Raw genomic sequence first — 25,958 nt, 5'->3', positions numbered from 1 at the left:
AAGTCTTTCTTTCCAGAAGTCTCTTGGATGATGAGAATAGTTGAGACACTAAACACTCGATATTATCACGGCAATGGTTGGTGATCACACCTACCATACAATCCAAGGTCTCCCTTCTGCTCTGCAGCTGCTAAACCATCCACTCAGGCGTGTGCTTTAAAGTGTCAGAGCTGTGCATTGTACCTACTAGAACACTTGGCACCTATCTGGAAAGACAACTGCATTTCCTTGTGTTCCCTCTTTCATGCTCTTTTGCTCTTTCCTGTAGGAAATCCAAAGTACAGATGTATGAATGTCAAAAAACAAAACCAACTACCACTACTACAAAACAGAAACAAAAAACCTGCTGTATTCCATCATTGTCCTAACTCACTGGACATTAGAAAGGATGCTGTAGTTTGAAATTGACATAGATGCTGCAAACATGAGCATGAACGTTAATCTCGTAATTTATGTAATGAAGGTATTGCTTTTACAATACTCTTATAAGAAGACTATTGGCAACACAGCTGGTTCTCTTCCCCTGGTACTTTAAAATGCTACATCCTTCCGTTGGAGGGTGATGCCCAGAAGAGAGTAACTATTGTTAAGCCACACTGAGTAACGTACCACCTCCTCCAGCAGCATGGAGCATTTTACTTCTCACATGTTACTTGCCTGAGTACTGAATCCTTGGCTTCTGCCCTCATCCCTTGGTGTCTTAGCCACGTTCCTGGATACAGGCCAGTTCTTCCTGTTAAAATACTGCAGTTGTTATTGTGCCGCTGTGTGTGTACTGATGGATGCATACCCAAATGCCAGGCTGTGCTTCTGGTTGACTTTTATTGACTGATTTAAAGATTCATCACTTTGGTGTGTTAAGTATTAGAAGTACTTCTCTCTGTAGTGATTTTGGTACAAGGCTTTAGTGTCACTTTTGAGGTTTGGATTTAAAAGAGGAAAAAAAATATATTTAAAATTTCTTTTACATTAGGATGATACTGCATATCAAAACTGCTAAAAGAAAACTCTACAGAAAGTAAGCAAAATGAGTATTTCCTCATTAAGGAAACTCCAGGCCCAGCCCACCTCATCTCTACTCTTACAAACATCTAGACAAATGGTTTATCCTTTAAGTAAAAAGCCTTTAAATTGTCTGAATGGAAAGACCCCATGACTTTAGATGTTTCTGTCACAATTACCCAGGAAGGAATACTCACACTTTTTTTTTTTTTTTTTTTTTTTTCTGGCTTAAACTGTGTTTTATTCTATCTGCTTCCCAACCTCCAGCTTTGGGCTGGGTCTGTTTAGGGCTATTTTCACTTTAAAGACCTATTCCAAGCCCACCAGAACAGACAGAAATGTGGACGGGGGGAAAAAAAAAATCCTTTTACCTATGAAGATGGTAACAGCAAAAGGCTTTTCACTTTAGCAAAAGCAGTAGCAAACTACTGTTGGGGTGCAGCAGGAGAACAAAGGGACTGGTTGACACGAGGACTTGTGGACTTTATATTAATTCTCAGATATAATTTTAAACAACAGTGTAGTTCTGAGCAAGTGGGCAGTCCAGGTTTGGGAGCCCTATGGTGGGGTTAGTCAAAAACCTTGTCCAGGACTTGGCCATGCGCTGTGGCCTGCCGCAAGCCCTTGGTGTGATGTGGGGAGTGGAGGTCCTGGGACCCCAACCCCGTGGTGTGATGTGGAGGTCCTGGGACCCCAGCGCTCGCCTGGACCCCTTGGGCTCATTTTGTTCTGTCACGCTGAGCTCTTCTGGGCATCTCTCGGCCTGCTGGTGCGATCCGCCCGCCCCGAGGGGTGCTTGTGAGGGGCGCCGTGAGGGAAGCGCCCTCGCGTCCCCCGTGCACCAGCCGGGTAACGGCGAAACCCGACGTCTGGCGCTCACGCCCCAACCCCGCTGCGGTTTGTGGCGGGCCAGGTGGCAGCGCTGACACGGGGGGGGAACGGCTCAGTGCTACCGAAACCCGGTGCTCACGCCGCTTATAAACACTCACAGCCGCCGGCCGGCACGGCGAGGAGGCGATGACAAAGAGCGGCTACCAACGGGAGCCTTACATAACGCCAGCGCCAGGGGAGGCGCTCGGGGCTGGCAGCGGGCGCTACCCCGCGGGGGGGCGCGGAGCTTCCGCGCGGACGGGGCCAAGTTCAGCGCCCGCCGCCCCCTCCCTCAGCGCCGCCGCCGCCCGCCGGCCCCGGGCCGTTGCGGCGGCCCCTCGAGGCAGCCCGGCGCGTCCCCGCCCGCCTCCCGCCCGCAGCCGCCGCCGGGCGGGACCATCTCTCCCCTCGGCGCGGGGGGGGGAAGCGCTCCGCCCCGGCTCCCCGCCCGGCCCGCCTCCCCCCCGCGCGGCGCAGAGCGCCCCTCCGCCTGGCGCGCCGCGTGGTCACGCCCAGCGCAGGCATTAGCGCCCCCCGGTGCGGGGCGCGGGCGCCCGGGCATCCTCCGGCGCGGCGGCGGCTCCGGCTCCTCCTGCCCGGCTCGGCTCGGGGCTCAGCTCGGGCACCGGCACCGGCGCTCCGCCGCCCCCCCCTTGCCCACCTTCCCTCCCTCCCGCGCCGCCGGGCAACGCCATGAAGCCGGCGGTGCTGGAAGTAATGAGGATGAACCGGGTGTGCAGGATGGTCCTGGTCACGTCCGTGGGCTCCTTCATCCTCGTCATCTTCTACTTCCAAAGTACGTTGCACCCAGGTACGGCACCGCCACCGGCACCGCCGCTGCCGCCACCCCCCGGGGGCAGGTGGCGGCCGGCCACGGGTCGCGGCTGCCGGCAGCGCTGCGGCACGGACGGGGCTCCGCGGGGAACTTCCCGCGGCGGGGAGCAAAGTTTGGCGGCTCGCCTCTTATTTTATCCTTTATTTTCTTTTTAATTTTAACCTGCGGATGGACGAGGAGCGGAGTTGGACGGAGCGGCGGCAGCCGGGGCTGTGCCTCCATCCCCGCATCCCCTGCGGGTCGGCCCGGCTCGGCTTGGCCCTGCCCGGCTCTGCCCGGCTCGGTTTGGCTCTGCCCGGCCCCCGGGGTCCGCACCCCGCGTGGTCCTGCGGCCGATCCCCCCGACGTGGGGCTGGGTCCTGGAAACTTCGCACCGCAGCCAGGGTCCTAGCCCTGCCGGTCCCGAAAGCTGCCGGTCCTTAAAGCTGCCCCTCCGAGCCGTGCCGGTCCGCCCCAGCCGCCCCGACCCCTTTTGTAGCTGAGCCTCTGCCCGGCCGAGGGAGCGGTGCCCCTCGACGGCAGCCCCCGGCCGTGCCAGTCGCCTCCTGGCAGCGCTGGGGCAGGGCAGTGCGAGGGGCAAAGGGAAAAGGAGGTGCTCAGCACGCCTCCATGCTCCCCCGGTTGTGGCTACCGGGCTGTAGTCGCTTGAAAATTCACCTTTCTTAAAGTTTTTGGAGCTGCGAAGCGTGGAGGCTTGGCGAGCGGCTGCGATGAGGAGGCAGCGGGTCCTCTGTTCTGCGGCGAGGCCAAGTCTTGTTTCCAAGTCTTGTTTGGCGCTTTTCTGCCAGATGCCTGCTCCTCTCGGGTCGGTGTCCTTTGCTCGATGAACACGCTCTCTCAGGGCGCCCATCTGTGTCTGTACCTGCCGATTCCTTGGGAAGATTAGCGTGCTTTTTCTTCCCTGCTGCATCTCCTCCGTGCTCGCCGGCGTCGCAAGGAGTGCTAAGCCCTCAGCAGACCTGGGGAAGGCTTTATCCGAGGGCTCCGAGGCACCGTGCAAACCAGATAGCTGTAACACAGCTTTACAAATTTAATATGAGTCTTTGCGTTGACTGCGTTCCATGGGCAATGTAGTTTGCATGTGTATTCAGAAAATTTGGCTAAGAGTTGTCTTTTTTCCTGAGTTTTGGATGAATTGTACAGCTGGAATAAAAACTCAGCGTGCAGTAAGCAAGAGATTAAATTAAATGTTTCACTGTGAATTTTCGAATATATAAAAATTGCCTTAAAAGAATTTTCAGTATGCTCTATCGCTAACTGCTGAATGTTGTGGCTTTATATTCATGCTGTTGTGGAACTATAAGTAGGTTGATTTTGGTACAATTCAAAGGATTTGCCATAAACTCTGAGGTGAGAGCGTGATGCTGTGAGATCAGGGGGGGGATGAACTGCACCCGTCCTCCACCGGACACGTTTTTAGGTTGTTAGTGTGCGTGGAGTAGGTCTGGAAATAAATGCAATTAGAACCCCTCCATCTATGTTGTGCCATTTGGATCATGACCTACTCTGCTTCTTTTTTTTTTTTTTTTTAAGTGGGCTGTTTCTGTAGTGGAAACTGCTAGAAATCTATCAAACTCGAATCTGGCTTCATGCATAGTGCGGTCAGTCAGTTGGCATGCAGTTTGTGAAGCTCAGACGGCTGTTTTCACCTGGTATCTATCATATGACTGTGTGTGTTACCGCCTCGTGGTGCAGACGGTAGGCTAACGTGGTGTTCTTGGAGGGAGGCAGCGAACTTGGGAATGAGGCATGCATCAGGTAGCAGACCCGTTTGGGAGACTGTAAGCATCCTTATTTCCGTGCACCTTAGTAACCCTTCTTGATGTGTCCCTAGATTGATTGGAGCTGAACCCTTGGCCAAGTGCAAGTCAGGCGGGATGGGGCTGAAGGTATTAAAACCTCTCAAAGTCTTGCCGGTACCCCTTTGGTAGCTGAGGGTGTTTGAAATTTTAGCTGCTCCGCACTGGAGCGTGCGCCTTGGAAAGGCAGCAGGAGGAAGCTGATGCAGACCCTGGGCTGCCACCGGCTGCTGGTGCTGGAAGTTCACAGCGCTTTGTTAGACAGGATCCCTGCAGTCAGAATTAGCCAAAAAATTTCTACTTGAGCTTTTTGGACAGAAAATCAGGTCTTCAGTTAAGTTCTTTGCAAGAACTGTCAGCTCTTTATTCAAAATCTGGCAATTTCTTCACCCCCTCAGTTCTCTTGGCGAATTTTAGGAAACTCGTTCTCTGCCTACAGAGCTTCCCAAACAACTTTGGTTGTGATGCAGGGTGGGTGAAAGATGCTGGGAGGCCATCAAATGATGAACCCAGTGCCCCTCAGGGACAGGACAACTCTTCAGTTGTTAGGTGGGCACTTTCCGTTCTAGAAAGTCTGAATGTCTTCCTACACGTCTGAATCTCTTGCTAGAATCGCTTCAATACCAGCAACAGCAAAAAGTCAACCCTGCTGGCGGATTTTTCCATTGGAGTAAATGAGTGGGGAAACTGACAGCTAATTGAAGGCTTTTAGGGAAACGGAAAGGGAAGGTGCCTGCTCTTACCCTTACCGTCGGGACAGAATGTGGTGCTGTGTCTCTGCATGGTATCACAAATACCAGCGTACTGGAGGGGGGGTCAGGTGCTTTCGACACGTTTATTTTGGCTCCACACCAGTTCTCTGTTGGGAAGCCAGCAGTAAATGTGCTGTCCAGTGAATGCATCTCTGCAAGGCATGACTTTCAGCAGAGGTTAACTACTTGCTGGGGGACCCACGCACCCAAACTGGGGTTCCCCGACCAGTCCCCGGTGCGGAAGGGTGACCAGTGCTGCTCTGTGGCACTCAGGGGCACTGCACGGAAAGCTCTGGAGGTGATCCTGGCTCTGTGGCTTGCCTGTGGATTTGGAGGAGGCCAGCTCACTGTTTGCTCCTGAGGGAGGAAATAGCAGCGGGGACTTCTGTGTGTTTTCCTGTTGCCTGTCTAGCCTCTAAGGAAAGAGAAAAAAAAAAAAAAAAAGGCAAAAAGAAATCGCCAACACACCCAAATGCAAAAATATGTTCTTCAGTATTTGTCTTAGCTGGACATAGCAAAGGTTTTTTGATATTCACAGGTCCTTGCTCAGAATATTTCCCCCCACGTGCTATCTGCAGAACTGAGTGAAACCTGATTATCTTCTGTCTGCATACAGTGGGTCGGCCCTAGGATTTTATATGGCAGCCCACCACAGTTGCACGTGCTTCTTTTCTGATAACATCAGTTTGTTCACTAGCCCTTGACCTTCCTGGCCTTTCACAGTCGTGTTTGCCGTCTCCTGCACACACCCCAGCTGCACTGAGCGGGACCGTGCCTCCAGGAGTGCTCACAGAAGCTGCTGGGCTGGGGCTGGCAGCGTGCTGGGATCCTCCGTGAGGGAAAATTCCACAGAGAGGTGGAATAGCTAACAGTATCCTTATTTTTTTTTTCTTTAACCTGAGACTCATTTTTATTCTAAGTCTGAGTTTCTCCCCCCTTTGTGTTGTTTTCACTACAGACGAAATGTTTTTGCTCCATTTCTCATCTCCTGTTTTTGACTGCCACAGTTCTCCCGTGAATGCTAACAAAGGTTAGCTCCTCAGACTGGCCTCCAGTCCCTGATCGTCTTAGTTATTCTTGTAGCGCTGTCTGATTGATAGCTGCTCGGTCCTTACAGAAGTCTGATGTCTACCTTTGTTCAAATTTCAGAACGGCTCGGATCACGAGATATTTTTTTCTTTGTCTGATGACAAGCTCATTATTGGTCTTGATGGGAGATTGAAAATCAATGCAGCAGTCTCCTGTCTTGCAACTGCTCCACGCTTTCTCCCCTGCTTATAAAGGGGAAGGAGACCTGCAAAGCAGTGGGTGTGTGGCATTCCTTTGATGGACCCCATATACTGGCTTTAAATTATTCTGTTTGGGATACTGAGAGATGGAGTTCATTTGACAGCCACGAGAATCCGGCCCTCATTTAATTGCATGCGATGAAATCCGTCCCCCCGTCGCAGGCAGAAACCCCGCTGTGTGCCGGCGAGGGGGCCGTGCTGTATTCTTTTGTCGGTGCCCCTGTAAGCTTTTCATTGATTTCCATGGGACTGCACGATCAGTGTGAGCAAACTCGCTCGGGTCCCCCTTCTCAAAGGTACCAGCAGGCTGGAAGTGCTCTAAGTTAAGAATTAAACTGCTCTCTGTGTCTTCTGAAAGTCTTCCTCGTTAGTGAATATTAAACTTACCAGAAGGGCAGCTCTTTTAGTCTCAGTGCATACGAGCATAGCTTGTTTGCAACAACTGCTGGCTGACCTTTAGAAATAAAAATCTGCTTCTGGATATATTAAAGCCAAAATTGCCTGTCACTGTCCACAATAAGGTCGTACTAAACGGTAGTTTATCAGAGTGTTTATTACTCCACAATTACCATTTCCGCAATGCGGATTTGTATAAGCTTTCAATGTTCTTATTACTATTAATTAATACCAAGGAAACCGTCTGCTGACTTTCACAGCAGTGTCCAACTCTGTGTTCACAGACATGAAACTGTCGCGACTTGGGCAAAGTCTAAATTTTTCAGAGATAAAACGTCAATGTGAATGGAAACTTTTTTTCCATAAGGATTAAACAAAGCAGTATAAATACCCAGTGCTTTTTATGGAAAGAAATTACACAGCTGATCAGGTGCAACTAGGATTTCAATTTTGTCTCCGTGTGGGGTGAGCATCTTTCTGATTTCTTACATCGTTTCCACTGTTTTCTAGGAGTGACAGGTAGTTTATCTTATACTGGGCCAGGTAACTAACTCTAAAAATGGTTTAGAGAAATTGAAAAAAGTTAGATCCATGCTACTCTTCCTGAAGTCAGCACTCCTGTGTTTTGTTTGACTCTGTGGCCAGACATACGGCATCAAATCCTGCCTGACAAAGCAGCTTCAGTTGTCCTTGCATGAATGTCATTCTAGTACAGTTTTTTTCCTCTCAAGCCTATTGGGCTAATGCATATGTATTATGTATCAACTCTAAGGTGATCCTGAGGGAGTTAGGAAGAGGGCTGGGGACACAAGGGTTTGAATCTGATGTTTTTTTTTTTTTTTTTTTGGATTGTTCATGTTGTTCAAGGCAAGTGTTTGAATTCAGTGTGTGACTTGTCTAAGTGTCAACATATATAAAATCAAGTGTGGATGAAGGTTGAAGGGTCCCGCTCAAATCAATGAAGGGAAAGACTCCTTCCACGTTAAGGAAATAAAATTAAATTCAGGAATTTTATATTTGTGCAGACCTGACGTGTCTGGGGTAAAGATGGATGTATGTCTGTTGTAGGTCACTTAGATTTGGTAAGCACATACTGCGTTACAAGGATAATGCTTCAAAGCACGTTCATATTTCTGCTGGATGTTCCTATTCCCTGTGGAGCCCATTCATGTAAGGTCTTTGTGGATTAAGTAGGTATTTGTCCTTACAGTAGCAATTCAAAATGTAGAGTTCAGTTAATTCCTCCTTATTTGTGTTTCAGTATCCAAATTATAGATAACATCCCTTTGTTGCGGGCAGAATGCTTGCGTGTGACAAAGTGGTGTTTCTGGCACAAGCCTCGTGCTCTAAGCAGAAGATGAGACCACCAGAGACTGCGACGTACCAAGGAGAGAATACAGTTCCTAATTATCTCTGGCACATGCCTCTAGACAGAGGGATTTTCTCGGATTCCAATTTTGTGGATGTAATCAGCGGAGGATGCTGTGTGTTCCTCTTTCATGTAATTGTTTGGCACCTGAAACTAGGATTTCATGAATAAATCATATATTTTAATCATAAATTCTACAACCTATACGCTTGGACTCTGTATAGCTTCTTTTGCGTGATGCTGTTCTCCCCCATTTTTCATTTAACGCCAGACCGATGAATGTGGTTTGTTGGCTTGCCCTCTCCCCATGCTCCTTAGAAAGGAGGGGTTGGAGAGACTCTGGAGTAGATCCATTCCCTCCCATCAAGCTGCAGCTATAGGTTTCCTGATGAATGGCCCGTGTTAGATTTCCCCTCCTTCCCTGCTGTCCTGGGGGCTGTCACGCTGGCTGTAGCACCACTAGGAAGGGTGTCACTAGGAAGGCCACCAGCACACAAATAATAAGCACGCTTCTGAATAAGGAGTGAGTGTGCTGGGGGTGGTGGTGTGACTGTACGAACCAGGTGTATGTCCTCTGCTCTGCCCTTTCTGTGATAACCCTGTTCAGTCCCTGCAGGCTGCTGGGGGTGGCTCTCGCATCACACGTGAACTGCAGGTATGGCTTTGGGAGCTGGCATGTTTTCCTTGCTCCACTTGTGCAGACCTGGCGTGTGCAGCAAGCAAACTTAGTATCTGTATGAATCAGAGGGGTTCCGCTGTATTAAAGAAGTTTCCTTGCATTATGTATTTCATGTTTAAATATTCAGGTAGCTTTTATTTTAAACTAATGTGCTCTTTTTGGTTGCTCTTTGCACCTTGTCCAGTGTTTGCAATGAAAGTAGACCACAGCTTTGCTTTTAGCCTTATTAATTTTGCACATTAGAAAAGAGGTCTTAAAGAGGCATTAATGTCTAGCTTGTAAAGCCTCAGAAGGGAATGTTATTTAAAAGAAATAAAATTAGACGGCTGCCAATGGAAACTCTGGAGTGAAAAAAAAAATCATTAGAATGTTCAGAGTGACACTGAAGTTAGATTTGTAGTCTAATTTGCTGGAGGGGGGGATCCCTGGCTTAAAATCTCTGGTTTAAAAAAGCTGCACATGAGTATTCATAAAATACAGACTTAAAATCAGAGGGCTGCCCGTGTAAGTATGTATGTGTGTGTGCATGCCCACCCACCCATCCTCCCCACCCTGCAAGCTGTAATTGGACTGAAATTGGCAGCCCAGGTAACACAAATGCACTGACTGCTGAAGTGCAACCCCTTTTCTGCTAAGATTGCCACTGTAAGGAGTGTGAAGTTTTTTGTCATTAAAAGAAATCCCAGAAGTGCCAAGGGCTTTGTATGCCAAGGGCTTTGTAATTTTTACTAATTGAAATGTGTAGTTGGTGTGGCTTCTCCATTCTGTTATTTCTTCTCAACTTATACAATGTATGGAAACACCCAGTTCGAGAGAAGTAATGTTTTTATGAATTCTTTTTAAGCTGTGGAATAGCACATTTTTTTTTGTGTGTGTGAGTGTCAGTGTGAACAGTAGGAGTGGCTTTCCAAGGTAGCCTTCGTGTTATTCGTGCCAGGCTGTAGACACTGAAGGATGTCTTTGCACCCTTTGCTATCAATCACTGCTGCAGTGATTTCACACCCCTGTGAAAGAACTTGCAAGAAGGTTCTGGGGGAAATGGAAAAGTCAAACAATGCAATCAGCAGCATTTCTCATGGCACTGTGGTTTCAGGGGTTTGGGGGAGGCTGACTGTATATCCAACTAATGGCACACAGGCAGGTGGACTGCAACGTGGAAAAACAGGTGGGAAATGATCACATCCTGTGAACATCTGCTCTTAATTTCTTGCAATGAGAAATAGCCTTGGTTTCAAGAATGTGAGTGAAGTGATCTGCATGTGGTTTTGCAGGATGAGGGCCTTTGCTCTGTCCTATAGTAGGTGAAAGAGGAGGTTGTGGCTGTTCTCGGCCGTCCTTGTTCTGCAGAGGATCGGCCGTGGCTTTGAATGTTGCGTGCTGGCTGGCAGTCATTGTCTCAGGCTGAAAGATGCTGTCCATAGTAATCTTAATATCAAAAGATTGTCTCTCTTAATGCCACTGGGTTGGGAGACATGGGTTTGTAATTGCAGAGTCCACACAAGGAATAGAAGGCTTTGTTTGGTCTCAATTCACTTCTCAAAAACCTAGAGCTCTGTACAAAGCAGAGAACTATATATATATATATATATATATATTCCAGTTTGTTTTATTTTAAAAAACAACGCTTTCTATTCACATCTATTTATTTAAAGATGTTCTGAGAATTCAAGATGTGTTTTGTAAACAGTAAAAATTGTGGGTTTCAGGACCCTCAGAGTAATGCTTTCTAAACTCACTTAACAAATGGCGTATTTTGTAGCTAGTAACCTTCATTGTTTTTTGGCTAATAAGTGATTATATGAGCAGGTCAAAAAGTTTTACGTGGATAACTTGTCGGGATTTTTGGCTTAGGGAAGGTAGACATATAACTAATAAGGTGATTATAATCGGATCCTACGGATGATCTCTGCTGTAATACCTTGTCTTAAAACGAAGAGCCTTTGGTAGTTAAAATCCTTTTAAAGACTGTTTGCATTATTGTACTTTACAGTTGATTGGAATGCAGCCCGGACCAAGCTGTCTGTATTATCCTAAGTGACCCGATGTGGAATAGCATATTCTGCACCCACAGTGGTGTGTACCAGAAACTGAGTATGTCCTTCTAGTAAACTGTGTTTTTACAGCCCATGCTTGAAGTGAGAGAGAAGAATTTATAGTAACTGAGGGGGAGGGAAGTAACACTTTTTAAGCACTTAGTGATTAATAAAATGTGTCCTTTGTGGTCATAAGTCTAAAACTGAAAAAGTCTATCTTCATTATGTGCTTTGGTCTTGATTAGCTTCTAAAATAAATTTGAGTTTCCCAGATAGGTATAAATGCCTTATCTTTGGAGTTAAGTGTGTGTATGTGCGCACATATAATTATGAAGTAGATGTAACTGCTAATCAAGGGGGACAAATACATCGCAGAATCAGGGTGGCTATTGACACACATATTCTGCCTCAAAAGCGTTGCTGTGATTGATTTAGCAGTTGTTGCAGGGAGCAGGATCAGTCAGTTGGACACTGGGCAGAGTTCCTGCTACTGTGGCACTGCAAATCACGTGGACCATGCCTGCTGATCTCTGCCTCTTTGCTTTCCTCCTTCTCTTCCCAAACCAGACTTGGTGGTCCTCTGTGGCAAGTCTGGGGAAGCTCAAATAGGATGAACATAGTTGCCTACTAGGCTGCTGATTTGGGGTTTTGTTTTGGGCAAGCTGTAAGGTTTTATGACTTTTTGTGAAAGAAGTACATTGATGAATGGTTTGAATATGCTGGTGGATTGACTGCATGAGGTCTGCATGATTGCCTGGAGGAGTCAATGGTCACTTTTCAGTTGATTTTAATGAGCGCTCGATCAGGTCTACTGTGCCAGAACAGAGGCTTTCTGAATTGCATAAAGGGCACACATCCCCTGTGGTGGTAGGGATATTGGATTGCAGGCTTGGGTGCAGCTCTGAACTGTAAATCTGGGCCAGCTCCATTGAATTGATTACATTAATTCTGGATCAAAGCTACGGTAACGAACGGCAGAATTTGTCCCTGTGTGTCCTCCTAAAGAGCAGTGTACCACAGAATAACAGCTCTGCTTTTCTACTTTCTCATTTATTCGTCCTTCACAGAGTACTTCTGCATTCAAGTGAATGGTGTTTTTTCCCCATAGCGGTACATGGTTGAAGTACTGAAGGGGATACTGTCTATTTTCATCAGTTTCAGTGGAAACAACATTGACAGATAAGTTGTATGTAGCCATTACCATGCAAGCCATCACTGTGATTGAAGTTTTCTGGTCTTGCTGCAAGAACTTCTCCATCCTACGCAGAAAACGCTATTAATATTTCTGATGCAACAGCAAAAGTATAATTGCATTAAAGAAAAAAAAGGCGAAAAAGTTGCAGCTTCTGGAGCTGTTAACTATTTTGAGATAAAACCCTTTTGAGATACTAAATGAGCTGAAATGGATAACAGAAGACAGACATGATTTAATTAAAACTATGTGTATATCTGGCTGTCTTGATCCTTTTTTTTTTTTTTTTTTTTTTTTTTTCCAGAACACATCAGTCTTTCTAGTGAGTCTTTCCATGTTATCTTACCTTTTCCTCAACACTTTTCTTGAAATGTTCCAGGGTGGAGAAAGAAGAATTTTGCAGAGGATGCCAGGACAGTTAGCAAAACAAAAATATACACAAGGCCATTGTGTCTGAATGATAGTAACACACACAGTCTATACATCAGTATAATGTCAGTGACTTACAGCCTCATCTATCCCAAGAATGCTGTAACCAGCATGGTAACACGTTGCTGTGAAAACTCTTTGTGCAACTAGAAATGTCTCATTCCCTCCTGTGTGGTTGGGCACCAAGGGAAACAGGCTGTAATTCTAGCACGTCCAAGCTAGCTTAGGTTGTTTCCCATTGCCAATCTTTACATTGACTTTTGTTTTGTCCTTCATTTTAGTTCTCTTTGTGCTTTTTAGGCCTTTTGCTTGTTTCTATTTTCATTGAGATGTAATGTCAAGAGAGACCAAGTGGGGTTTATTTCATGCTCCCTTTTCAGCTGTGAGGGGATCTTAACTTGCCAGAAATGTTTATGCCTAGCCTGGAAGTGCTGCTGAACATGAAACAATGTGTGTTCTATATTAGCTAACTGCAAGTCTGTGCTTTCCTGCTATTGCTGCAATTGAAAATTTTAATTGGCAGCAAGTTAGGAGCATTATTTCTGGAAGTCTTTGTGTATTTAGGCCCAAGTCTACATGCTTAGTAGTAATGGTTCGCTTTCATCAGAAGGCTTAAGAATGTTCCACAAAATAGGCCCGTGCTTCTTTTCCACTCTACAGCTAAGGAGGCGTGGACAGGAAGGGTATGTGTGGAGGGACTTGATTAATGGTTTCCCTCAAGGTTAGTGTCACATCCATACTACAGAGCAGTGACGTGAATGATTGTTGCTTCTAATTTTTCACTGTATATTGTCTTTATGTTTCTAAAGTCTTAAGTCTTCCCTGTGTATGCCCTGACAGATGTTACATGGGCTTTCTTTTCTGGATCAGAAGTTAAAGGCTTGGGAAACTTGGGTTCTCCAGCTGGTCCTTTCCAGCCCCACGCAGGCAGCATTTTAGCACCTTGTTCTGTGGTTCCCTTTGTACTACCTAAGCAACAGACGGTCTTGTCTTCTGCTAGAGAGGTTGAAAGGTCTTGGTGAAAGTGTGATGGCAATGCCATTATACTAACATCTACTGAGTTGTCCTGTTGTAGTTTGGTTGTAGACTGAGGTGGAGGCCATGCCTGTGCTTAGCAATCTCTTTCTTGGAATTGCAAGCCTGTCTTCCTCCAGACAGCACTGTGCTTGGACAGCTTGTGCCAGTAAAGGATTTACTCTCTTGAAGATCGCTGTAGGTGACAAAAAGGCGTGCCTCATCCCTTTTTTAATTTTGTTTTGTCATTTTGCACAGGTCTGCTGGAGGTCTTGCCAGCAACTCTAAGTTTAAAATAACAGCAACAAGAGAACAGACAAAGAAAACACCATGAGAGAGAACAGCAAATGTGATAAAACCATATACATTTTATGGTCTTCCTACATCACCAAATCTTTATGGTTGATCAAGGCCAATTCTTTTTAGCACACACCCATGATTAGCATCTCTGCAAATTAGAGCATTGTATCTCTGTAAAGTAAAAGTATTTTCCCTTTGCTTTGCTTATGTTTACTTTATTACAATTTTAAGGTCACAACTCCTGTCACTTATTTCAAAAAGGTAACATCAGTGGTATGTCTCTTTTAGACCTTCATGTTCCTTGTGGTGGCTGTGGGATATTGCTGGTTTTCATGCCTTGAAACAGAAATCTTTGGTGAAGCATTTCTTGAATGTGTTTGCTATTGCCCAGGAATTCCTTGGATTTAAATCTACCATCTTCTTCAGTTGCTATGGATGTATGGGGCTTCAGAGGTAACACTTCATGTAGTGCTGTTCGAGGTGGGGAAACAGATTCTAGTGCCTACTACTTAATGTGTTAGAAAGGACTTTTCTGCCTCAGTCTTGCAAACAACAAAAAACCCTGTCTGTCCCACTAAAAGTGTGACTGTTTCCCCCAGGTGTGTGTGCAAAGGACTAGGAGCTGTAGTTTATAAACTTCAGTAAGGCATTTTGACCAGACAGACCTGTTGTTAGTGCTGCAAGACATCTACGAATCCTTTCCTTCCTGTCTTTTCCCTCGTCTGCTGATCTGGAAGTCTCTGTCTTGCCTCACAGTTGGGCGAGTGTAGCCAAAAATGTACATATGTGTGAAATTCTGAGGTTTGTTTTGCTTCTTGCTTATCTGTTGGAGATTAATGTTGCACTGAATTATGAAAAATGTTGTTCTGTCACAAGTTGTGGATGGTATTAAATTGCTAGCACACCACATCTGCATTAGAATGCTTAAGGTAAGGGATACTTTTAAATACTTTTCATTATAGCATATATATATATATATGGAGGTTTTCTTTCAAATTTAGCTTCCTTGCTGGAAATAGCAGGGTTGTGTCATGTTTGTCATCTTTTGTAGCTGCAGGCAGTTTAAAGTACTATGTAGTTATGTAGCAAACTGGAAAAATGTAAGCCTATCATCCTTAAGTGGAGGCATGTAGAAACGACGCTATGGCCACATCAAATACCTCGTATGTGGAAATTAAAGGAGTTGATTTTTGAGCAGACAACCAGTGTTTACATGTTTAATTTATGTAGTAGCCCTTTCAGTTCCCATCTGTTCCTGTGCCCTTTGGCAAGAGGGTTTGCCATTTTTTACATGAACAAAGACATTGTCAAGTTCAGGGAATGACTGCGGATTTTATTTTACTTGCTGCTTTCTTTGTCTCTGTTATAAGATGATCCTTAGGGAGAAGAGGTTGACCCCAGAAAGGAGGGGTTTTTGTCTTCCTGGGCTACCGATAATCTGTCACTACAAAACAAGGTTAAGAGGTCAAAATTGCAAGTTAAGCACTTACGACCCTAATGTGTCTTGCTTTCTTGTATGCAAGTGATGCAGCTGCAAGGGGTTCATGCTGTAAATGAACAAGGTCTGAAAACCCAGTGTTTGTATTTCTACATCCATGGCTGAAGCATGGCTTAGATTTCTTGTTAAGGTGTTTCATCTAGAACAGAAGGGGTGCACAGTTCGGAGTTCACATTCAGATTGCAGGAATCTGATGTGCTGGACAAGCAGTGACAACACCAACACATGGAATAGAGCTGCTCTGAACCCATGCAGCTCAACATAGGTAGAGGGTAGTCCCAACACAAAAGGAAAGCAAGTTATAATTGAAAACAGTATCTGGCTACCAAAACTGGTAATTCTGGCAGATGTATTCAAACTCATGTGTGAGCCTTCAGTTCTGAATTGCTTTGAAACAGGGTGGTGTGCAGATACAGACTTTGTGGGAGCTGCTTGGTATGGATGGAGAGAAAACTCACACTTGCATTGGTGTTGAAGTAAAGATACATACATCGCTGTCTGTGGCATGGATGAGCCAAGCACAGACTGTCCATAGCTTCCCACTTGTGTTCTTCCTTGTCTATCTCATACTACCTTATACCAACACCATGAGCCCATGCTGTGTTAAGTTGGTCAGCTGCCCTCCTGCCTAGGACGGGCAGATGTCCTGCCCTGCAGGCGTTAAGCTCAGCTGCTGATGTGGGCAGTGTGAACTCACAGCATCTGTGTCAGTGATCTCTTACACTGGGAGACTTAAGTTGTAGTAAAATGGCTAAATCAAGCAGAATTAATCTCTGTCCTAACAACTGGTCACAACCATCCAGGGAGCTGTTAGCGGAGCTGGGAGTTGTGGTTGTGTCACCGCGACCATCTCTGTCCTGGCAACTTGCACATCCCTGTTCTGCTGACATTGCCTAAAGACATGGGCATTCAGTAATAGGCCTGGAGCTTTATAGGTTAAACCCCTGGTGAATTGTGTTTGTGATCAAACCAGTTTCATAAATCATTAATAAGCATCTGATATTTTCTGCCTCTTTTAATGCTTGAGTCTGGAAGACTTTTACTTCCTGGTCAGATCTTTTACTGAGTTATTTTTACTGCAATTTTGCTTCTGTTTACCCTTTTTCTTTTTATATGGGGGGGAATATAGGTGTCTGGGAGCAGCAGAAGGTGGGGCTGCCTCATGAGGGGGGATGAGATGGGAGTCAAGGGTGAGCCCAGTATGGGGAGTACCCAAGTACCCAAGGAGAGTGGTGACAGATTTTGGCCATGGCCCAAGGTAGGGCAAGATAATAAGCTGTCAATGTGTTTACCCAGAAGAGCAGACTAACCATAAAAAAGAGTATGACGTCCATCCAAGAAGACCAGATGGTGAGCTCTGACTTCAGGAGAAAAGGCTGGGCATAGGGCCACCCAAGACATAGGTGCCCAAGCCTAGCTTAAATAGAAAGCTAGGCTCGTTGACAGTGGGATGTGGGTAGGGGTTACTAGCAGGACTGGTCAGGGCAACTGAGGTCTGTTGGTACCCTCAGGGCCCTGACAGTAGGGTAGCTAGCTCGTTTCTATGATCTGCTGACTTGAGAGGTGTACTCGCTGACTGGAAGCGTAAGTGTTGCCTTATGGAAAAAGGACACTGGGCTGCGGCTCAGAAAGGTTGGGTTCTCTGGCCAGTTCTTTCCAGCCCCACACAGGCAGCATTTCAGCACCTTGTTCTGTGGTTCCCTTTGTACTACCTAAGCAACAGACAGTCTTGTCTTCTGCTAGAAAGATCAGTCTCTAGTAGTGTTGAACCCAGAGAAGCATCTACTGAGTTGTCCTGTTGTAGTTTGGATGTAGACTGAGGTGGAGGCCATGCCTGTGCTTAGCAATCTCTTTCTTGGAATTGCAAGCCTGTCTTCCTCCAGACAGCACTGTGCTTGGACAGCTTGTGCCAGTAAAGGATTTACTCTCTTGAAGATCGCTGTAGGTGACAAAAAGGCGTGCTTCATCCCTTTTTTATTTTTTGTCGTTTTGCACAGGTCTGCTGGAGGTCTTGCCAGCAACTCTAAGTTTAAAATAACAGCAACAAGAGAACAGACAAAGAAAACACCATGAGAGAGAACAGCAAATGTGATAAAACCATATACATTTTATGGTCTTCCTAAGTCATCAAATCTTGGGCAATGTTAAAGGCCAATTTGTGTAATCCACTCATTCTTCTTAGCACACACCCATGATTAGCATCTCTGCAAATTAGAGCATTGTATCTCTGTAAAGTAAAATATTTCTCCCGTGATTGCCTGTCCTTACTTTATTACAGTTTTAAGGCCAAAGTTCCTTGGGGCATAGGGCCACCACGAGATAGTTTAGGTTAGGGCTGGGTGCCTTGTGTTGCAGATTTGCCTGGAGACAAACACCAGGCAGTGAGAAGAATTTTGCTGCGCCAGTTGTTCTCCTACCATCATCATAAGAGTTTCATCTTTTGTGCAGATATAACGTGTTATGGTTAATCTTTCTTTTTAGAATTTTCCAGTTTTGGATACCCAGTATGAAAACGTTTGGGTGCTGGGTGGGTGTGGGGAGGGAAGTTGTCTCAAAACACAGCACTGAAACACATAGGAATTACAACCAGGAATATCCCTGGCCTGCTGAGCTGCTACTTCTTCAGACTGGGTGAAGTTAGTTATCTGTTGGATGACCAGAACAACATCTGATGTAATCCTGGGATTTGCATCGTTGATACAATATTTTAGCTCACGGTTTGGGAGGAGATGCTAATAACTGGATAAAAGGTTGGTGGAGTATGCATTAGCTGGTGGTGTGTGTGTGTACATTGAAGGTCATGGCTTTCGTTGCTTCTTCCTTTTCCGCCGTGAACCCTCTGGCCTCTTTGTCTGGTGTGCTGGCTGTGGTGGTGCTGGCATGCAACCTACAGCAGTGCACACAAAGTGTCCGTGCCTGCATGCTACTCCGCGCTGGCTGTTCTTCGTAGCTGGAGCTGGTGCTTTCTGAGCTGCAACTGGTGGCAAAGCTGGCTAAGCTGGTCAAAGCACAAGCCTCATCGCATTTTTAGATCGTGCTTTAAAAGTGCTGGATTTTCAAATGCTCCCATTAGTGGGCATTAGTGCTGAGGGGAAAAATGTGACCAGGTAGTTTTTTGAGTCAGAATTGAAGGATAATTAAAAAGATTACTGAATGAAATAATATTAACAGAAATGGTGTGTCCTGAAACAAAGAACATGTGTGAGTGCACTAGGGAGAGTGCATACCGCTGGAGCCTGTGGGTGCATGCAGGGGGTGTGCTGACCCATCGCTCGCAGTTGGATGTTAAGGCAGGAGAACCGTTCTTTCAAGTGTGGGGAAAGGGCACTGCTGGAGCTGTCTGCTGAGGCTTCCTTGCTCCTGGCTGTACAAAAGATTTGTTTGGAGGGAGGGGATTTTAATTCCAAGGGAGCGACCAGAGGGAAAGGGTGGGGATTCAGCTGGGAAAAGCCGACCGCACTTGCAGCAGGTTCCTCTGCGTGTACTGGAATAATAATCTGAGAAAAAAAAATGTAATTAATAATTTACATTTCTATGCCTCTGTCATGTAGCTTAGTGGATATTCTCTTGCAGCGTTGCCTGTCAGTCGGGTGCTTTTCACTCTGCCAGTTGCCTCCCAGGATTGGGTTATCAGTACTAACAAGTTCTTCAAATCGAATTGGGAGGTAACAGGCGTGAGTGAGAACAGTTTATCTGCAGCAGTAAGGACAAGTTCCCAAATTCTCACTTATTTATCACTCTCAGTGCTACTGTGACAGGAATTTCTTAACCTTGTCTTATGAGCACTTAAGCACTTCATATTGCTAGAGAGTGCACTTTATGACACGTTATTAATTAATACTATTATTGTTTGTGTTTTACTGCTGGTTACTCTTGGCTGTAATTTCTGTCCTGTGCTTGTGTGCTTTTGCCTGCTTTTTTTTTTTTCTTTCATTTTTTTTTTTTCTTTTTTTCTTTTTAAACTCGAATATGTTATTCAGGGTCAATTTCTTCAGGAAGACATTTCCACCTGTGCACCAGGCTGGTAAGTGTAAGTAATTACTTGCATTCACTGTGAGTTTTCAGCTGCTGTTGGATGAGCACGGAAACTGGCACTACTCCTGCAAAAAGCACTTCCACCCTTTCTGGGCTGCTCAGATTTGTAGTGACATGACAGACCAGTTCAGAAAAGCTGCCCCAGATGAACAGTAATGTTAAGGAAAGTCAGGCTTGTATCCAAAGACAGGATGGCCAGAAAGACTTGGAAGGCATAGGAGAATTTCTTATGAGTTTTCTAGCAAGAGTAACTGAAAAGTGAGATTTCTTTATTATTTTTGTTCTGATCTTTACAGCATTGCTGTATTGCAGTAGCAGAGAGGATCATGTTGCTTTGCTTTGGCAGTGACTATCACAAAGCTAGAAGTAAGCTGCAGGGTACCAGGGTTGCCAGTTCTGTTGTGAAGAGAGGCAAGAAGAAAAAACAGATAAACTGCTGCTGTGAAAAACAAATGCTTCTTGTTCCATCTTCATAGAGTACCAAAAAAATCTCCTAATTTGTTAGTCTTCAAGAGACAGATTTTAGGGCATCAAAAACCTTAGCATGGAGCTTGTAGTTCTAGATAAGCCAAAACTTAACTGGGGTTTAAGTGAAAAGCTTGTCAGCTGTAAAAAAGTTAGATCTCAAGAAAGAGAATTTAAATTTATGTCAATTTATACAGTGCTAATTTCTGCAGAGCAGATCTTGATATAAGACTGACAATCTGGGTCATGTTTGAACTTGATTTGGAGATTGGTCCTTAGTTGTTTTAGATCCAATTCCAAAGCTGAGTTGAGTGGGAATTGAGGATCAAAGCCTAAATGTCACTTTGTTTCAAGCTTGAGGGTCAGAATGAAGGTTTGTGTTTTTTTGTTGCATTACTATAACTTCAAGTGCAAAATACATCATTGTACTGAAAATCTCGTGTCTTTGAGGCTTAAAAGACTCATTGAAGATGAAGGTGAAACTGTTTGTGTACTTATAAGCATTACAACAAGAGACCTCAGTAGGAATAAAAAAGCATCAGTGGCACAGAGAACTCTGGCAAAAGAGAAGCATTGCTATGGAGCTAAAAGACGAATGCTTGAAGGTGGCGGCTCTGCCTGCGTTTGAAGTTGGAGCATCAGTGAGTAAGGACATACTGCCTTCTCTCGGGGAGGGAGGCTGGGCAGAATGTGTTAGCCTCCAGAGGACAGCAGCTGTGATAAGAGTTGTTTTTAGAGGCAGTTGTAAGCTGGGGAGGTGGAGGTATGAATGGGCAGTGGGTCAGAGTTGCTGATGCTGTGCATGGTCCCAGCCAGATTTACCTCCTAGTAAACCTGCCTTTGTTGCCCTACCCTGGCTCCATCAGAGTGATTACTTTTAGCAAGAAGCAGATTTACTGTCTCCTTTTAAAAGGTTTCTTTCCTTTTCCTTTCCAGTAAGTCAGTCTTGGGTAGACTGTAATAGAGCCAGTTAAAGATAGTGCAGTGAAGAGGCACGTCTGTTTAGAAATTGCAAGGAATGAAACATTTGGCAATAACTGATGTGTCTTTTTTGGCAGGATCCAAAGAGCCCGGAAAGCATTTTTTTCTTCATTAGTGATCCACATTTTATCACTGCTCCTGTGTTTTGGAAGCCCTTTCAGTAAGGATGAGATGCTGTAATTGCATAAATCCAAGATGTCCCATTAATTAGGAAGGGTGGAAGCTTTGGATGTAGACTTGGTGCTGAAATTGTGCTGGTTCTAGGTCACCTGTACATCTTCCTTGAGCACAGAGAGCACCAAAAGCCAAGAAGATCTGTGTCAGTCAGAGCTGCATTAGGTTGTGCTGCCAGTCAGAGGCTTCTGGCAATGCTTTGCCTTGTGGATACAGATTAAATGAAAAAGTTTTTAATTTAAATTCTATTTTTTATTTCAAGCTCAGTGTAAACTCTCTGTACCTCCAGACATACCCCTAACAACACATTACTTTGGGTGGTTCTAGGGAAACTTGAGGGGTTTGTATAAAACTGTCTCTGATGGCTTTGAACCAGCCCCAGTGTCTTAATTAAACATTTTAGGTCAGGCGTGACTCCACAGTGAGCCAAATCCTTTGCCTTTGGTGTTTTTGTTTTATTTGATCACTAGACTGTTTATCTAAAATGCTGCAGCATTCCCATTCAGCTTACTTTGTTAGTGTTAAGAGAGCTTCACTTAAAAATTGTGTTAACCTATCCTTTTCTGTCTTTATTCAGTTTTTCATTCTTGGTGACCTATTCCTTTCTGAAATTTTTCTTTTTCCCATCTCTTGCTGCAAACTAGATTGTTTTCAAAACATATATTGCTTTTGTGTTCTTCCTCCTTTTCCCTGAACCCTTATTTGTATTCCCTTCACTCTCTCTGGCCTGGCTTTTTGTAGAAGCCAACTACTACCCAGCCACCCAGTGGTGATTTTGTCACATGAGTAGTTGTGGGTAAACTTTTTTGAAGAGTGAAAAGTTGTGTTGACAAAGGCAGCTTTGGATTCCATGCAAGTTATTTCCAACTTCATTTCATAGTTCTATCTGAATAATATACATAGAACAGGTTTTGAAAGCAACTTTCCAACCAGGTTAGATTTATAAGCTGTACTTTCTGACAACCCACAAACTAGTTGGCTTGCTTAAGGTAACTGAAGCTGTGAGTCCTGTCAGTGTTCACCCAACTGAGATGAAGAATTAGCATTCCTCAGCTGGCTCTCAGCGAGATAGAGGAATTGGACTTGTGAGCCCCCATTTCTCAGAAGCAAACCTTCCCTATTCACTGGGTTGTGGGGTTGCTTGGGATTGGCATCCTCTCCATCTCGCAAAGCTGTTGTACTTGGCCAAGAGGGTTGGTAAAAGTGACTTAAGTGACTTTCTGTCCTGGAGGTTATGCCATTTCCCTTCAGCATTTTTAATCACTTCCTTCCATGAATAGTTTCATAGTTTTCATATCTAAGTTGTGTTCGAAAAATTCAGCAAAATGAAAGAGGAAAACTCCTTTTTTCTTTTTTTTGAGGGGGTGAAATTCTGACAGATCTTGTATATAAGATTTTTTTTTTCCTTGTCCACCGTGTTCTGTTTTGTTTCATGGCTTTGTAGGATCATTATCTGCTGGCTGACCTACAGCATCTGAAATTGCCAGTTCTCCATGAGAAAGTTCAGAGTGCTTGGCAGCTCAGTTTTGGGCTCTTCATTTCCCTGTTTATGGTCATTATACTGGCTTGATTACACTTTTCAGACTCCATTGAGATTGGAATGTGGACCATCATCTGAGAAACTGAAAAATGTCATACATAAAATATTTACAAATGCTAATGAGTTCTTAGACCTCTAACCAAATGGTAATCATATATGTTATTTAATATGAAATCCACCCTTCTGGGATGACAACCAGTACTTCCTAGGCACCTCTGTTTACTCATCTAGCTACACGAGTCTTGAAAGATCATCCACTGAGTCATCCTGGCCCATGTTGAGTGCATTTTGATCCACCCACTTATCTTAGTATAAGCATCCTTTTGTTGCTTATACTTTATGCTGCTGAGTATAGCTGTGGTTATATTAGGATCTCTATGCAGTGGGAAGCCTTAAAGCAAAGTGGGATCTGATTTGAGCTCAGTCTCAGAAAAAAAGCATGCAACCTTGAATTTAGGGCTCATCCATGGCCCAGAAGGCCAGTCATATCTTGGGCTGTATCTAAAGAAGCATGGCCAGCAGGTCAAGGGAGGCGATTCTCCATCTCTGCTCTTGTAAAACACCACCTGGAGTGCTGTGATCACCTCTGAGACCCCCAGCACAAAGACATGGACCTGTTGGAACGAGTCCAGAGGAGGGCCATGAAGAAGATCAAAGGGCTGGAGCACCTCTCCCATGAAGACCGAGTGAGGAAGTTGGGGTTGTTCGGCCTGGACAAGAGAGGGCTCCGGAAAGACCTTATATAGCGGCCTTTCAGTTCCTAAAGGGGGCCTACAGGAAAGCTGGGGAGGGACTATTTGTCAGAGAGTGCACTGATAGGACAAGGGGAACAGCTTTAAACTAAAGGAGAGTAGGTTTAGATTAGATAGAAGGAAGAAATTCTTCCCTCAGAGGGTGGTGAGGCACTGGCACAGGCTGCCCAGAGAAGCTGAGGATGCCCCGTCCCTGGAGGTGTTAAAGGCCAGGCTGGATGGGGCTCTGAGCAACATGGGCTGGTGTGAGGTGTCCCTGTCCATGGCAGGGGGGTTGGAACGAGATGGTCTTGCAAGGTCCTTTCCAACCCAAACCATTCTCTGATTTCTCTAAGCCAGCCAATTAAGTGTTAGATATGCTTCCTTACACATCTGCTTCCTTGTGTGTCTCTGTATGTTGCAGAGAGAACAGAAGTTGAATTCAAATCATTCGAGTAGCATTCATTTTGATACCTGAACCCCATTTGCATCTTTTGACAGTAGTTCCAACAGGCTGTAAAATTAGTGGCTTAAACTACTTAATACTCCTAAGATTACTGGGTGAGAGCTTGATGCTGGAAACGTTTGCCTGTGTTGGTACATTTTGCATGTATGTGTAGTGCCATGATGTATTTTCGTTTTACTTCATGTTAAAAGGGGACATGAAACCTTGTAAGCTGTTGTAAAATAGATGTCACTGAATGATGTTGAGAAGAACTAGCATGTAATCCATGGTAATTTTGTTGGGAATTGCACATGCAACTTCTGTATCTAATATAAATAAGTTAATAACAGTACAATTGATTCAGCATTGCTTTATGTTGGCTGAGGGGATAGAGGGTGCAATTTGTGACAATTGGTATGAAGTATTTATTGCTCAGCCAATGAATGTTACCATTATGAATATGTTGTTTCAACATACCATGCTTTTCCTGCTGCATCTAGTGTGCAAGATGGAGTATAGGAGGTCATTTGAATATAGGTTATCTCTAATGTAATGAGACAGAAGCTTAATTTATGTTGTCCATGTTAATACTTACATAATTCCTCTTCTGTTCTTTCCCCACTCCTTTCTCTGTATTTGAGATCCGAATGATGACTTGTAACTCATACTTGATATTCCTTAAGTTTCTATTGTGTGATTTTTGTTGTTGTCGTTTTTGATGTAATTTGGGAATATCTGAGTTCAGCTGACAAATGTGTGAACACCATTTGGGATCTACAGCAATGTCTGGTAATAGCTGTGCACAGTGATTTCCAGCATGTCATTCATCGTTCCCTGGAGCTCTAAGCAGAAAGCTTGTATATGCTCTTAGACTAACTCTGAAACTACTTAAGGCCTGCATGTCCAATGGAAAACTTGAACTGCATGCGGAAGAACCTGGAAAGCACCGTTCTTAGCACCCTTTGTCCTTTCCCCATGCTGCAGGGACATCGTGGTATTGAAGCAATAAACTTGAGTTTTCCACGTTTTTTTTCCTATTACAAATTTCTAGTAGTGTTATGTTTGTAAGAGGGGATGGTGAACCAGAGGAGGGACTTTTGAAGGCAGAGCCTACATGTGAACTTTTTGTTCCCAAGAATCATGGTTGTGCTTTCAGCCCTAGTATTATTAGGTCTTTGTCCCCAGTCACCTTGTTGCAGGTGTTATGTGGCCTTTCCTGCTCAGAAACAAGTGTTGCCCCTCTCCCAGAGGGCCAAACTGGCTGATTATGCCTCAGCAGAACTGATGATTCCTCATGGAAACCAAGGTCCTAGAAAATGTTCTCTAAAGGAAAAGCGTAGAAAAGTCAGATTTTAGAGCAATAAGGAGTAGCTGCACTAAAATAAACGGGCAAGTGACTAAAATTAAGTCTTCAAGGATTACACTTACCTTCTTAATGTTGATATCTAGGACCTGATAAAGTGATTTAAATAATAAGTCTATTTCATAATAAATTTGGAGGTGTGAGGTAGGTGGTTACCATGCAGAAGTGAGTAGTACCTTTATGCTTTCCACACACACACAAAGGTAGAAATGGAGAATATATTAGGAGCATATCATTTTAAGTTACATTTCAAACATGGTCATGTTTTAGGGCAGATGAACAGATTAGTATGGCTTCAAACAAGCTGTTATTCCCATTCTTAGCCTGTTTGGTAATGGGTAAGAGAAGCAAGGCTCTGAAGCTCAGCCCTGCCCCACGCACAGAGCTGTGGAAGGTGGAGGGCAGTGTAACTGATACCAGCCACCAGTACTGCACTGGTACTGCTTTTTGCAAACAAGTTTCCAGAAAAACAACGTCCCCGCATGGAGAACCAGCAACCAGACTGACCAATATCTGAAGCATAGATCGTCTCTCCAAGGCACTGTCACATATGCTAATCCTTTCATAGACAAGGGTTGCAGCAAGTGAAAATGTTGTAGGTAAATATTTAATGAAAACTGAAATCCTGAGAGGTGCTAGGAAAGCCAGCAGCAAAAGGCTAGCAGATCATTTGTTACAGTGGCAATTCAGTGCTGAAACGAACAATAGGTTTCAAATGGTACAAAGCAGAAAAGGCTGCTGGCATACTTCTTTCTAAAGCTGGTATT

General features: G+C 44.8%; 1 protein-coding gene across 2 annotated transcripts in view; it reads left to right on the top strand.

Moving 5' to 3' along the window:
• The first annotated feature begins 2,426 nt into the window (after positions 1 to 2,426).
• The window catches only part of CHST11 (carbohydrate sulfotransferase 11), a 173,902-nt gene continuing 150,370 nt past the window's right edge, over positions 2,427 to 25,958 (top strand). Inside the window, exon 1 of one of the 2 annotated variants that reach the window (XM_035341528.1) lies at positions 2,427 to 2,668. In XM_035341528.1, coding sequence (XP_035197419.1) covers positions 2,566 to 2,668 — 103 coding nt within the window. In that variant the 5' untranslated portion in view covers positions 2,427 to 2,565. Of the gene's footprint in view, positions 2,684 to 25,958 lie in introns of both variants that reach the window. The other variant, XM_035341523.1, reaches the window with a different exon arrangement.

The sequence above is a fragment of the Oxyura jamaicensis genome, chromosome 1, assembly GCF_011077185.1.
Source record: "Oxyura jamaicensis isolate SHBP4307 breed ruddy duck chromosome 1, BPBGC_Ojam_1.0, whole genome shotgun sequence".
Classification (NCBI taxonomy): Eukaryota; Metazoa; Chordata; class Aves; order Anseriformes; family Anatidae; genus Oxyura; species Oxyura jamaicensis.
The sequence above is the reverse complement of the archived record's forward strand: the minus strand, read 5'-3'. Positions and strand labels throughout refer to the sequence as shown.